This window comes from Typopeltis vanoorti, chromosome 13 (assembly GCF_054136105.1).
Source record: "Typopeltis vanoorti isolate ZY-2024b chromosome 13, IOZ_Tvanoo_1.0, whole genome shotgun sequence".
In the NCBI taxonomy this organism is placed as follows: Eukaryota; Metazoa; Arthropoda; class Arachnida; order Uropygi; family Thelyphonidae; genus Typopeltis; species Typopeltis vanoorti.
The window spans coordinates 7,017,601-7,033,882 of record NC_143561.1 but is presented as its reverse complement, the minus strand read 5'-3'; the positions used below and the strand labels follow the sequence as shown (position 1 = coordinate 7,033,882).

The following is a 16,282-nucleotide window of genomic DNA, read 5'->3' as shown; positions in this document are numbered from 1 at the left end:
ATGACCTTACTTCCTGTTACAGACCATATAAAAAGTTGGCATCCCTTATCCGCTCTACCAAAGACCAACCACTTCCCCTAGACCTACCTGGTGAATACCAGGTCCCTTGCAGCTGCAAATTGTCCTACTTTGGCCAAACAGGCAGAACAACAAATATCAGGATTTCAGAACACCAAGACTACATCCGGTTTCACCAATACAGCCGCTCTGGGCTGGCAGACCATGCCTTAGATACCCACCATAAAATTCGTTGGAAGAAAACAAAAATAATCCATCGCAGCAAGTTTAAATACGAAAGATTATTCAAAGAATCTTCAGCAGCTCTAAAAAACATTCCTAACCTCAACAAATTTGGGTGCATGAAACTGCCCCAAATTTGGGAGACTTTCATTATGAGAACTTCAGCCCAACTGCCAAGACTACCAAATTAGCCCGCAAGAGGGCACTATAAGGACTTTAGGAACAATATTAGTTTCTTGCTTTCTTCCTCATTTGCTTTGTGTTAGTTCCTGAGTGCACATACCATATCTTTATGTTCCTGAAGATGGCAATGTGACATTGCCGAAATATAGAAGTTATTCATTAAAGTTACCTTTAATTAATATACTTTATATACGTTGTTAATTCCGTAAACTAATTACCAGTTATGTCTAACCAACGTATAAGTGTTACTACTAGTTCTAACCAGAGATCAGTAGGTGCATCCATAACAGAAACCACATTGATCAATGCTCTCATTTTTTCTTGCATGTGTCAATACTTGCCAAATCAGCTCATATGATCCTTCATTAGAAAGCTGACTTGTATTCAAAACCATGTATTCCTATATAATCAGCACATATTTTTGACAATTCTCATACCATCTTCTCATCTGTCAAACAAATACATGTTGAACAAGCCACAACACACGAACTATTCATATCAAAAGTAAATAAAGGACTATCCACTCCATTATATTACTGTAAGTGCTAACTAATTCAATAATTCAAAATATATCAAACCACACACAGTTATGCTTGCATTTCATTAAAACACTAATACTGTAACTAAATATAAATGTTAATATTAATATATGTAGAAAGACTTACACATTGGTTAAACATGATTATTAAATAACTTAAGGAATTCACAACGTATATTAGAGTATAAATTAAATTAAACTTTAATATGTATTTCCCATATTTCGGCAATGTCACGTTGCCATCTTCATGGGAACTTAAGATAAAGACACGTGCACACAGGCACTAACACAGCAAATAAGGACGAAGCAAGGAAGCTACTGTTTTTCCTAAAGTCCTGATGGTGCTCACTTTTTTTACTGACAACACCAAACAATACATCAAAGCTATGTCAAATATCTTCCAGTACTACAACTCAGCCCTTGCAATTATATATAGCTAAACCACCTTACTGGCCATTATGGATCAAATACGCATCCTCATATGCTTCATATCCATCACATACTTCAATCTAATATCAATGGTATTACAATTTTAATATGCATTTTGCATCCATGATAACCTGGATGTATATATACGTCTTGGCCGGTAGCATGGTGAAACAATCCACTTATATGCTAATAAGAGAGCTAAGCAATTTCTTAATGGAAGAAAAAAAGAAAAAAAAAAGTGAAGTATAATTTTTATTATTATTATTATTATTTCGGGCGACTCCAGGAGTCCTTAGACTCATCGAGGGAGTCCCTAAACATCATGTCCACACAACTATGCGATTACATTCTCACAGTATCTATCATACCTTGTCTTGAACTCGTTCACCGTCATAGCACCCACAACAGACTCTGGCAGCTTATTCCACTCATTTACCACTCTAAAAGTAAAGAACCCAGCTCTAGCACCCCTGCTAACCACACTCTTGCCCAGCTTCCATAGGTGTCCCCTAGTTCTTCCACCACCAGTCCTGATCTCAAAAATATCCTCTGAATTAATCCTATAGAATCCCTTTAGCAATTTGAATGTCTCGATCATATCTCCCCTCCTCCACCTATCAACTAGTTTCTGCAACCCACAAATCTTCAACCTGTTCTCATATGGTTCATTCCATAGACCTGTTATCATCTTAGTCACTCACCTCTGGATCCTCTCCACCTCCTCCCCATCAAGAAGGAACCGAACCGAGGTGACCAAATCTGGGCACAGTAATCGAGATGAGGTCATATCAAGGCTCGGTACAGAGGTACAATAACTTGCTTGTCTCTGCTCGTCAAGGTATTTTTCAACAACCAAGTGAGTTGATGAGCTGATTTAGCTACTTTTGCAGTGTGCCCCCTAAACTTCATCTCCCTATCCACCAACACTCCCAAGTCCCTGGCCTCATCAATCTCTTGGAGTACAGTTCCACCAATGTGGTATACTGCTGCTAATCTTTTCACCCCAAAATGCATAACCTTACATTTTGTCACATTAAATTGACATCCATTCTCCTTAGCCCAGAACTCCAATCTATCTAAGTCATCCTGCAAGACTTTGACATCTTCTGCATTCACTATTGTCCTACCCAACTTTGCATCATCAGCGAACAAATGAATTGTTCCACTTAGATCCTTCCCTATATCGTTAATGAACAGATTAAACAGCAGTGGTCCAAGAACAGAACCCTGCGGCACACCACTATTCACAGGCCGTCTTTTGAACTCTACTCCTGAATAAACTACTCTTTGATATCTCTCCATCAACCAACCACCTATCCACCTCACCAACCCTATATCCATTCCCATATGCTGTAGTTTACGGATTAGTATTCCATGTGGTATCCTGTCAAACGCCTTTGCCAGGTCCAGCAGTATCACTGTAAATAAACCCATTTCCCTTATCCAGTCCAGCCGTCACATTGTTATAAAACTTGAGCAAGTTACTGAAGCATGATCTACCCTTCACAAAGCCATGCTGTCCCCTGTACAGTATCTCATTTTTATCAATCCATTCCTGTATTTTTCCCCTTACTACTTTCTCTAAGACCTTGACAACGACTCCTGATATGCTGATCGGTCGGCAATTTGCAACCGTAGTCTTGGATCCTCCTTTATGCAGTGAAACTATTTTCCCCTCTTTCCACACCTTCGGGACTAAGCCAGACCTGAGACTCAGATTAAACAACATGGTCAAGGGCACTGATAATTCTTTAGCCGCTTCACGCAAGACCCGTGCCGGTATACCATCCAATCCCACAGATGTGTTCACATTAAGGTTCTGTAATAGACTAGTCACCTCCACTTCATTCATCACTATTCCCAAATAAACTAATGGTTCCTTCATTTTTTCAATGTCACCACCTGGATGATATGCTTTTGCAAAGTGCGCGCTCAGTAACTCCACTATATCGACTGATTCAGTGACCTCCTTACCATCGTCATTCCTTAAAATCATTTTACCGTGTACAGTTTTTTTCTTGCTTGCAGCATATTGAAAGAACTGTTTTGGATTCTCTTTTGCTTGCAAAGCTAGTTTCCTTTCATAGTCTGCTTTTGCTTTTTTTACCACACTCGTTACCTTTCTGGCATGCACTTTATACCGTTCGTGTGCCTGCAGGTCACCTCTTTCTTTAGATTCCCTCCACAGTTGTTTCTTTTTTTGCAGCTCAAGCTTAATGGTGTTATTCATCTATTTAACCCCTACTTGTTTTACTATTCGGACCCTAGGTATACAATCAGCCATTACCTCCTGTAAATGCTCCTTGACCACTTCCCATGCTCTATCGATGTCCAGCCCTTGCAGTTGTACATGCCATGGCACTGATCCAAGCAATTTCCTAAGCTTGTCATACTTGTCAGCACAGTAATTCCACATATACCCTGTCTTAATCGAAAATTCCACACCTTTAGCCACCTCCCAGGTCAAGACCTTATGATCACTCTCACCAATAGGTGGCAACATGGTCATATTCATTACAGTCAAATTCTCAGATGCTATTACCAGGTCGAGCACTCTCACACCCCTAGTATTTTCAATTACATGCTGTCTCAGATAGTTATCCCTTAATTGAATAAAATCCTTTTCCTTCCTCACATGTGTACTCTCCTCCTTCCAATCAATGTTACCATAGTTGAAATCCCCCATAATAATTACCCTCCTTCCACTCATTTCATCAATTTCCCTATGCATACTATCTCCACCATCTATTCCGTCACCTGGTCTATAGCAGCACCCAACTGTATATTTTATTCTGCCAGTCTCAATCTCACACCAAATAGCCTCAAATGAGCTCCTTTCACTATCCTGCGATACAACTTCAATTCTCCTTGGCTGCAGTTCATCAGCTATCATCAATAATACCCCTCCCCCATTTTATTCTCTCTGTCCCTCCTAAACACACTATAACCTACACATTCTATCCCACTAACTATATCTTCTTCCGTCAGCCATGTTTCACTAATGCCAATAACCTGTGGCCAGGAAGAGCCAATCAAGGCCAAAAATTCTTCCTTCTTGTTCCTAATACTCCTGGCATTAGTATACATGAAATGCAGTGATCCCTTAGTCCCACCCCTATATTGATACGTTATTCTAAATGACTCATTCCCATTTTTGTCCTTAGTGCTGGCTCGAGTACATTATATACGTTCTTACACTCATCTGTCTCACTGATGTCTGCATATCCATTCCTCCCCCTCCTTTGTAGTTCTAGTTTCCCTGGTTTTGCACATCCATTTTCCCTTCATTCAGCAACACTCTTTCCAGTCTCCGCACACCAAGTCCATTCAAATGCAGGCCATCCATCTTGTATAAGTCCTTTCGCCCTTCAAACTCATTCCACACCACACCGTCTGCATAACCTACGCATAATGTCATTTGCAATTATGGCCCTGCTCCTAAACTCCTCTCTGTCATACCGCGGCAACAGACTAACCATTCTAACTCTGTCACTCTTTTCTTTCACTACCTTTAACAATACTTTCAAGTCCTCTCTCATAAAAAATTTATCAACTTTCAATTCATTCGTACCCGCCACAATTATTAATTCTTTCACCCTATGTTTTTGCACTCTAATACTCTCACTTACATCCTTAAATTTCGCACCCGGTAAGTACGATTTAGTTACACTGCCATCTATCACCCCTCTTAATAACAAGTCACCATACAACACTCTTTCCTTCATTTCATTAACTCTCTCATTTTTGCACTGTTTTTTTACGTTATCCCAATCACTCTGGAAAGAGTTTTGCAGGTGCTCTAATTGCCGCTGCGCATTTTGTATCACTGCGCGCAACCTAGCGATCTCACTTCCTACAAATAATTCCTCATTATTTTTATCATTTAAACCATTTTCTCTCTCAGACCTATATAATTTCTTATTATATAGGTCAGTAACTACTGCTATGATCATCAATTATTGTGATTTTAATGCATTTATTTTCAAGCATATATACGAGGGTGGTCTGAAAAGTTCTCGACCTAACAATGAAAAACCCGATTTATAATTTCAATTCCCCCCCCCCCCATCATAATCTTCCTTAAGACTAATACATTTATTCTAGTGATGAACCAGAGCCACTATCCCATCCCTGTAGTGGTTCTCAGTGAGATCTGCAAAATACCCCTCTACATCTGCAATCATCTCTTGGTTCGAAGAAAAACGCTGACCAGCGAGGAAGAGTTTTAGTTTTGGGAAGAGATAGAAGTCAGAAAGAGCCAAATCTGGGGAATAGGGTGGATGTTCCAACAATTCATAGTGCAGATCCCTTAATTTTCCCATTGCCAAAAGGCAGGTGCATTGTCCTGATGAAAGATGATTTTTTTTCTTCTGCACATCGGGTCTTTCTCACGAATTTTTTCACCTAGTCTGGTTAAAACATCGGAATGATATTCCCTGGTTATTGTTTTACCCTTTTCAAGATAATTAATAAACAAAATGCCTTCAGCATCCCAAAACACCGATGTCATGACCGTTCCTGCTGATGGAACTGACTTTGTCTTCTTTGGTGATGAACGATTGGCTTCTGTCCACTGTTTTCACTGCTTTGGATTCTGGTGTGTAATGGTGAATCCAAGTCTCATCCATAGTAATAAATCAAAGCACAAAATCAGTTTTATTCTTGTTAAAATGCTCCAATCACTGTTCAGAGATTTTCATGTTAATGCATTTTTGATCTGCTGTGAGCAAGCGTGTCACCCACCTTGTGCAAAGCTTTTTCGTTTGCTTTGCACAAGGTGAATTCTTCATGGAAAATATATCCTACACGTTCTTTTCAAATGCCTATAGTCTCAGCAATTTCATGCACTTTGACTCGCCAGTCATTCAATATCATATTGTGCACTTGATCAATGATTTCTGGTGTTGTTACACTTTTTGGATATCCTTCACGTGGATCATCTTCAAGGTTGGTACGGCCACGTTTAAACTCGGCAGCCCATTTCTTAATCATCGAAAACGAAGGAAAAGAGTGCCCATAAACTTTTATGAAGTTCGAATGAAGTTCTGGCATTAAATTTTCTTTTACAAAGAATTTTATAACCGCACGATACTCAATTTTATCCATTTCAAGGGATACAGACAACACTTTTGCATCAGACAGCTATATAAAACAAACTACTTAATAGAATGACTTGCAATTTCACATGGATGCTTATGACAGATGTACCAACTTAGAAAAAAAAAATATTGCTGATAGTGTTGCCATCTATGGTCGAAGCCCAAAATTTTCAGACCACCCTCATATTTTTAACATGCACATTAGGATGTAATAAAATTTATAATAAACTGCAGGATATCTAATTAATTCAAATTAAAATTAAATCGCTCAGCCAATCCATAGCATTAATATATTATAGGTTTACCTTTTAGGGGGTAAGAACCACATAAAAAATATTAATGAAACTGCATTATGTGTTTGGGTAGGAATTTAAAGAGACTAATAAGCATATATGCACCCAGCGTACTATATCGTTGAATATGTTGCTATGATCCCACATTCTTTTCCTCAGAAACTATAATTTATTTAATATAAATATAAAAATAATATAAAATTTAATTTAATTAACAATGGCTTTTACATAAATTAAACTTTCATTTGCACAAATACATCATTTTTCAACAGTGTTTCCATGATATTCTATACACTCTTGCTATCACTGAGATCAGTATGCTGACTAAAACATTAATTTTGGTGTTTGAACTCTTCATGAACAACTTGTTTCAATTCCTCATTGTCTATAAAATGGCATTCGTATTATGCATCCTTCAGAGAGCCAAACAGGAAGTAGACAAATGGTGCAGATCCAGGCACCATTTGTCTACACCCATAGTAAGAGGAAAATCAGTACAACTAAATGTTGCAAATGCATCCCTTGTATATAAACTGGTGTGAAGATAGCATTGCTGCAATTTCATCTCTTAAAGTGTCTGACCTGGTGTCTGTATACTCACATCAATATTATTGCCTCCATACACATTTTTCAAACAAGTATGTATCAATTTCCATCAGGCTCATTTTCCACAGTAAGGAATTCAATCACCACTCTCTGCTTCACAAGTGCATCTACACTGGCTGCTGTTTTGAACAACTTGAATGCTGTAATCATGTCACTGTACCAAACTGGAGACCAGTACTGTCCATGCAGTAATGTGTAAAGCTTTTGGTTATATTCAAATTGAAAAAGGATACATTATTTTTGTATTGCTTCTTGTATTCTGCTGAAAGGTTAGTGCCAGTTCACGTATATTTCTCTTGCTTCAATGATATATTTTACCTGAATGGCACTTTTAAACAACAGCAATAAAAATGGACATGAGGTAGTAAAACTAATTTTTCACAAAAAGAAGCTAAAAAACATGAAAATTCCTCAATTCTCTCTCTCTCTTTTAAACAAGACATTACAACAAAGAAGATACGACTATCAATAGTAGACTTACAAATAACAATCTGTGCATGTATATATAATATAACTCTACAATGTGTCATGCATATTTTCAAGCCTAACAACTTGTTAATCCTTTTTTTTTTTTTTTTTTTTGGCAGAACAAGTCGAAAGCACATCCTAGATAGATGATCACTGCCCTTGGAATGACAGATGCAGTATTAGCATGGATACAATACCTAATATTCATTCATTTTCTTTCAGGCAGGATCTCATATATCTGTGTGTATCCATGTGATTAACAGAATTTCTTAAAATATCATTTCAATGGCAAACGGAAAAAGAAAAAAAAAATTAAAAACTACTTACTCCTCCTCACTCTTTGGCCGTTTACGAGGAATTCCATAAGTAGCATCCAGTGCATTCTGACTAATGGCCTGAAGGCCTGTATACCCATGCTTGTTGACCATGGGAGGAGGTGGAACAGCTTTTAATGAAGTATCACTCATATCAGGTTCAGATTTTCTACCACCTCCGCGATCGCGATCACGATCGCTTCCTCCACCACGATCACGATCGCTTCCTCCTCCTCCACCACCACCTAAAGAAAAACCACCAAAACCAAATCCTCTTGGCCGGCCATCACCACCCTTATGAAACATGATTAACAAGTATGATATGAATCTAGAAAGAAAAAAAAAAAACAATTTAGAAAATTACATTTAACTTCAATATGTACACTAATTTTAGTGGCCAGAATTTTTAATGATAGTAAAAATTCTCAAAAAGTCCCAGGTTTTTCATAAATATAAGCATTTCATTTAATATATAGAAAACATCAATTAAAACTTTATGCAACATTTAATATTTATGCTAACACAGTATTTTGTATATTAATTTCAAAAAGGTTTTTCTATAAAGTCATATGATGTAAAACATGCATTAATTAAAAAAAAGATTGATTATAAAACAGAATAAGGCATTTTAAATACTGTATACACTTCTTGAATGCACACTATGAATCATGGCATCCAATAGAATGTACCAAGAGAGGAATAACACAGGTAAGATTTTGCTAGAATGAAGAAGGATAAATATTTCATACACTAAATCAACAAAATCACTTATTGAACAAAATGAATACTACTGTAAACAAGACAAAGACATAGGGAAGATATTCCCTAATCACATATATCAAAGCCAAGTACATGCATCATATCTGCCAGATATTTTATAATATTCCTAACTTATATTATCAAAGATAGCATTGCTTGTATTTATTCTATGTTATTATTTATCACTTATGATTATTATAAAATAAAGCGCATTTATTATGCACTTTGTTTTATAACAAAACACATAACAAATAACAAGTGAAAAGAGCAATATTACAGCTGAGCAGAAATGAGATCCATACAGAGTATGTAGCTGGACAGATGAAAAGTAACATTGAGTGAAAGAGAATGCTAAGTTTTTGGAAGCTAAGGAAACAACAGAAGTGATATTATTATGCCAAGAAAGGCTAGGAGTAAGAGTCAGTCAAAAAAAAGAGATATAGTCTGGACTGTTAAAATGAGCATTATCAAAATAAGTGGAAAACTAAGGTCTTTCTTGCAAGAATAAAGGCAAACTGTTGAATCATCTAAGGTGACTAGGTTGTTATTGCCTCACTGCAGGATGTGGAGATCAATGTTTAGAGCACTTATTTAAATGACCTTGAAGCTTGAAATATTTGAGCACTACAAGGTTTCCCACATGAATAGGATAAGAGTACTATCATAAGCAAAACTGTGAATATTATCATTATCCCAAGATCCCCATGGAGTCAAAGTTTCATTGCAGGAAGTCCCTTTGTCATGCACACATCATTCTCTGCAGACACCACACTCTCAGGCAATGAATTCCAAACATTCACAACTATCCATGCAAAAAACCTGCTTCTCACTCCCTTGATCATACCCTCCTTATACCACTTCTAGGAATGACCTCTTATTCTCCCCCCCCCCATTACCTCCCACTATTTTATGAAAAACCTCTTCAACATTAATGGAATGGGAGAGGGAAGGCAGAACAAGAGGCCATCACTGGAAACTGTATAAAGAGGGGAGCAAAGGAGTGAGAAGCAGGTTCTTTGCATGGAGATTGGTTGGTGAGTGGAATGCATTGTCCGAGTGTTGTGAATGTAGACACAATGAATCAGTTTAAGGCATGGTTTGGATGAGCATTGTGTGCAATAGTGCGTCCCTCCCACAATAAGTCTCTGACTTCATTCAGGTTAGATGACAATAATAATCCTGCTCCTAATAATAACTACTTGTACATCTCTATTGTATCACCCTTCTTCCTCCTATCCACTAAACTCTACAAACTGCATCATCTTCTCAGCCTTTCTTCATATTCAACATACATTCCAGAGACCCGATTCCCTCTAGCCCTTTCCAATATCGCTTCATCCTTTTGAAAACCAGATAACCAAATCTGTGCACAGTAATCCACATGTGGCCTGATCAAGGTCTTATACAATGGAACCAGAATCTCCTTACTGCTATAAGTCAGTATCTTCTGCATCATTGCCAGAATTGTTGTGCTATCCTAACAATTTTGATGATGTCTCATCTAAATTTCAGATCCTTATATACCATCACCAAGAATAAATTCTACATCCCATTTTTGTTTTCAAAATTTTTAATCCTCACATTTTGCAACATTGAACTGGCCTCCCCAATCCTATGCCCATTCACTCAGTGGTTCTCAACCTTTTATGCTTCATGTATCCTCTGGAAATGTGTATGTAACTGGCATACCCCTTGTATAGATAGATAAACTACAGTTATAGTATAACAACAATGGGAATAAAATAAAACATATATATATATATATATACACACACGTTAAATTTTGTATTCATAAATTACACATATCGATAAACACAAAGAGTGACAAACAATTTAACAAATCTTATAAAATTATAAACATTTTACTGAGTAATCAGTGACATGGTTGCACTTGTTTACACTTGCACAGTTCATCAATGGTTGGGGTTATCTTGTTAAAGTAAAGTTGTAAGTCATCATCAACATCTAGCCTGTTCCTATATTTATTTTTTAAAGTAGTTAAAGATGAAAAACCAGTTCACATAAACAAGTTGTAAACGGTAACAAATATTTGATTTGACTGCAATTTTTGACAAAGTCGGATATTCCTTCTCCATTCCAATCCAAAAATTATTAATGGCTTTTTGTAATGAATGTTTTATAAATTATTGTCACAAGATATCTCAACTCTTCTTTATTGGACAATGGAAGCTTATATTTATCCAAAACAAATGTGAAGGGGGTCTCGAATCCATTCTTGCATTTCATCATGGGTGGAAAATACTGCCTTATAAGAGTTTTTAGAGTGCTTAAGTGAAAACAATTATTTGTTGTCTAATGTCTTCCAAGTCTGCAATCATTTGATCATTTTCTTTAAGAAATGAATCTAGTCACTGAAATTGGTCACGGCTGTTCCTTTTAATTTCATTTTCCCAGAGATATATTTTTTTTTTTTACCATGGCCCTCTGTTTTCTTCTCAACATAGAACACACCAATGTTGTCTCCTTACAATGATAAGTTCCAAATATTCATTTTTTTCAAAAATATCAGCTAAATATGCTAACGGCAGAAGCCATTCTAAACCTTGTATCAAAGAAAGTCGAAACTCATGATCCATGAAAAAAAGGCATACTTCATTGTGGAGTTCAAATAAAAGGCAAAGAACATTTCCTCGTGACATCCAACGTACTTCTGTATGAAGCAGCAATCTCTTATGCAGGCTAACCATTTCTTCACAGATAATTGAAAAAAAGTCAAGAATTCAATGGTCAGGTTTTGATGAAATTAACCATTTGTACACTTTCATCCAGAACTCTATAAATCATCAAGGAGAAATTTAGCTATCAGTGCTTCATGGTGAAGACAACAATGAGTGAACTTACATTCTGGTGCAACTTGTTTTATACAACCTGCTAGTCCTGTGATATAATCACTCATTGCTCTTACTCTATCAATACATACAGAAATACAATTTTCCCATTCAAGGTTGTTTTCAGCAAAAAAATGAATCAATCATATTAAAAATATCCTCACCTGTAGTAGAAGTTTTGAGAGGCTTACAAAATAAAATATCTTCGAATATTGCAACCTGAAATTTTCCACACACACACAAAACCACGTAATTAAGCTAGCCCAGCAACGTCTGTCGACTCGTCCCCTTGTATGGCAAAACCATGGGCTACATTGAATAGCTTGAATGAGTTGGTACTTAATATTACAGGCTATAATTCTCCTGGAAACTGTTGTTTGACAAAGGAATGGTTCTGACAAGGTTTGCCTCTTTTTGACCATACATATAAGAAGCTATTTCTTCCTCAGCTGGAAGAATGAGTGACTCGCCTATTGTGTGAGCCTTTCAAGCTTTGGCAATTTGAAGGCTTACTTTTGTAAGACACTTTAAGTGCACTTTCATTTTCTTCTATGCAAGAAAAATGTTAAATTATGGGGGGTTTTTTACTACTCAAATCTTCCAAAAGATGTTCAAAATAGCTTAAGGGCTTATTTTTTAAATGCTCATGTTATGTTTCAAAGTGTCACTGTAAAGGAGACAGTCTCATAGAATTTTGTGATAGGACTTCAGAGCAAATGTCCTGTGGATTTGGTTCTGCTAAATTTCCTGTCCATGTAAAGTCAAATTATAAATATGATTCATGATATTTATGTTTTTTTAATTTTTTTTATCACTTAATTGCTTAACATTTAATGTTCTTTTACTTACTGCTGAATCCACCTCTTTACTACCATGGTATGATGATATAGTCATAGATGTAGAAGCAATCGGCTCCATGTTACTTTTCTTCTTAATTATCCATTTATCCATGTTTCAAGGCATTTTTAGAAACATTTAACTTCATAGTAAACTGAAGACTAAAAATAACTAAGCACAGCAAGTGAAATAAATCACATTCACTCACTTAAAATGGATGTTATGACTGGGCAATCAGCTATTCGAGTAGGTTCGGCTCTCAGGTAGGGAAGATTGACAAATGTGTAAAGACATGAACTACAGCACTGAGCTTCGTCACTCAGTTCTCAGAAATTAATCAGTATCAGTGTTGCCAACTTAACGACTTTGTTACTAGATCTAATGACTTTTGAGCTCTCATGGCATACCCCCCCCCCAAAAAAAAAAATTTTACCAGATACCACCAAAGGGTATGTATACATCATGTTGAGAAACCCTACTCTTCTTGTAAGGCCACAAGACTTTACATCATCTTCAAACAAATGAATATCCCCATTCAAATCCTCCCCAATATCATATAGGTTAAACTGCAAAAATAGATCCCTCAGGCACACCACTAGTGACTTTCCTCTTCTGGGATATTACTCCCCATAAATAACTTGCTGAAACCTATCAGACCACCAATATCATTTGAAGTCATAGCAAGTTATTTATGTATACGAGGAAGAGAGTGGGTGAAATAACAGAACCCTAAGGGACACGTGCATTAACAGAAAAATCTGAAGAAAGAACACCTTCCATCATTATGCATATGAATGACATGAGAGAAAACTTGGCAATCCATTCAATAAATGATGCTGGCAATGCATTTGGAAGTTATAAGATTTCCTTATTCAGTTTCTTATACAAGATCTATATAAGAATATATAATTAAAAAGAATCTGAGAAAAATCACTGAAAACAAATTTTGGAAAGAAATTGTCAGAACCAGATTTGTCACTTAAGATAACTATCTCATACACCTTAACTGCTTTGAGTACTTTATCAATATGAGTACTTTGCAGTACCACAACCACTTGCTTAAAAGCTTGAAAAGGCCAAAAAAAATTTTGGACTCTACGCCAAATTACTTTGCATGCAAATATGAAAGATGTTTCTAGAGTTGCATCACATATTATGGAGAACCTCAACATTTATTTTTTTCAGGGAAACAGCTTTAATTCTCCATATGTATGAATAGCCTAGCGATCCATTACTATCCATTCCATGTTCTTCCCATTTCAACTTAATCTGAAACAACAACCATGAAAACCCAAAATCATTAAATCATTATTTAACTCACATGCCCCAACAGTATTTGTATTATTTATAGGCATCAATGGAGTCAGAAGATTCATCACAGAAGGAAAACAGACTTTTTTTTTTTTGTGGGGTTATGACTGATATCTTAGCATGCAGATCTAACCTGTAGGAGGACAATAATCATAATCAATGCTCACTACAACTTTTCCTATATCAAGTTTTAAAATAGTTAAAAGATAGTTCCATTTAGGTGAAACACAGAATCCAGTAGCGAATAAATATGGAGGAGTTAGCTTGGCATTAAACAAGATGACATGATGTTTAAACAACCTAATCACTTCACAAATCTAATAGATTGGGCTCAATCTTGTGCATAATATCTAGTTACAAAATGTGTTTGGGTTGAATAAAAAAATCATGTCTTTTAGTTAGAACTTGCATTTCTACAAATATTAATGGGCATCAAGATATGTTTATTACCCAATTGTCAGTAAGGTTTCCAAATGTAGATTTCTTTAAAATATAAACCAAATGTCTGTGTATATATATTCTTATCTAAAGAGCACACTAGTAATACTATCTAACAGATAAGCTTAGGTGTTGACGGTTATTCATGACTTATTTTTAACGGTATTAACAACACCACACAATTTTATCAAAGAGATGTTTTATTAACTGCTTATATTTCTGCTTAAAAATGGGAATAGAGTGACTGATGCAGAGGACATAGTGGAATTGTTCAATGAACACTTTATTGGAGTATTTCAACCTGGAGGAGTAAGTTTTAATACTAGAGGGATAGGGCAAGTTCGAGGTTTAGAGGAACAGGAGGAGTGTGTGTTTCAAATACTGAGTACTCTGGATGTTAGTAAAGCTGTGGGTCTGGATGGTATTTCAGGAGTTTTGAGAGAATGTGCTAGGGAACTGACAGTGCCTTTAACCTGGCTTTTCAATGAACATCTGGCTACCAGAAAGGTCCCAGGGAATGGACGGAAGGTAAGATAGTGAGTGCCATTGCGTAAGGGCGATAGCAGACTGGAAGTGTCTAATTATATCAGTAGTTGTTAATCATCATCAGTAGTTGTTAAGATCTTGGAGAAATTAGTTAGTGACGATATGCAGCATTGGCCAGATGAGGGTTGATGTTATCTGTGAGAGTCGACATGGATTTTTGAAGGGGTGCTCTTGTTTTAGTAATATGTTAGCCTTTTATAATAAAGTTACAAGAGCAGTAGATGAGGGAAAGGCATATACTGCCATTTTCCTGGATTTAGCAAAGGCATATGACAGGGTGCCACATGATAAGCTGATATTTAAGTTGCAGTACATGGGTCTGGATGTCAGATTGGTCAACTGGATTCAGGATTGGCTGTCCGATTGGTATCAGAGAGTTGTGTATGGTGGGGCTGTTTCAAGGAGGCAGAGGGTTACAAGTGGGGTCCCACAGGGCTCAGTACTGGGATCTATATTGTTTAACCTTTATATCCGTGACGTTGTCAGTGGATTGCAAGGGGATATTCAGTTGTTTGTGGATGATGCAAAGCTGGGAAGAATTATTAGTAATAGTGCAGAGGTGGTTGTCCTGCAAGAGGATTTGAATAAGCTAAACAGATGGGCAAATGAATGGGGGGTGTCAGTTTAATGCAGCAAAATGTAAGGTCTTGAGGTTTGGGAAACATTGATTGGATGCTGCATACTCTATGGGAAGAGTTATACTGGAGGAAGTAAGGGAGACAAGAGATCTGGAATTGATGATTGATAGAAACCTGAAATTTAGGGGACAAATTGCAAAGGTGGTGAAGGTAACACAGAGGATTGCTGCAATAATGAGAAGGACACTGACCTGTAGAGATAAAAGGGTTATCATTCGGTTGTATAAGACTCTGATCAGACCATACTTAGACAATTGTTCTCAGATTTGGTCCCCAGGATTTGAAGGGGATAAATTAACTGTAGAAAGGGTACAAAGGCAGATAACAAAGATGGTTTCAGGACTGTACAATGTTAGTTATGAGGATCGGCTGAGGGAAAGTGGACTGCAGAGTTTGATGGATAGAAGGAGAGGTGATATGATTGAGACTTTTAAACTGTTGAAAGGTGGTTACAGGGTTGACACTGGGGAGTTCTTTCACTTGGTTGAACAGAGGGAAGGAGTGATGACAAGAGGCCATCCCTGGAAGTTACGAAAGGAAACCGTGAGCAAGAGGGTGAGGAGTGGTTTCTTTTCATGGAGGGTGGTTGAACCATGGAATGCATTGACTGATGGAGTGGTGAGAGTGAGAACAGTCAATGAGTTTAAGGAGTGGTATGATAGACTTTGTGTTTCTTAGGGGGTCCTCCCCTCGATGAGTCTTGATACACTTTGTGTTTCTTAGGAAGGACCTCC

At 36.9% G+C, this 16,282-nt stretch overlaps 1 protein-coding gene across 1 annotated transcript in view; it reads right to left on the bottom strand.

Annotated features, from left to right (window-relative positions):
• LOC150099913 (ATP-dependent RNA helicase DDX42) overlaps window positions 1-16,282 on the bottom strand; it is a 218,005-nt gene that overhangs the window by 186,939 nt on the left and 14,784 nt on the right. Inside the window, exon 2 of the mRNA XM_090403173.1 lies at window positions 8,184-8,498. Within this exon, the coding sequence (XP_090259299.1) occupies window positions 8,184-8,476 (293 nt within the window). The 5' untranslated portion in view covers window positions 8,477-8,498. The remainder of the gene's footprint in view (window positions 1-8,183; window positions 8,499-16,282) is intronic.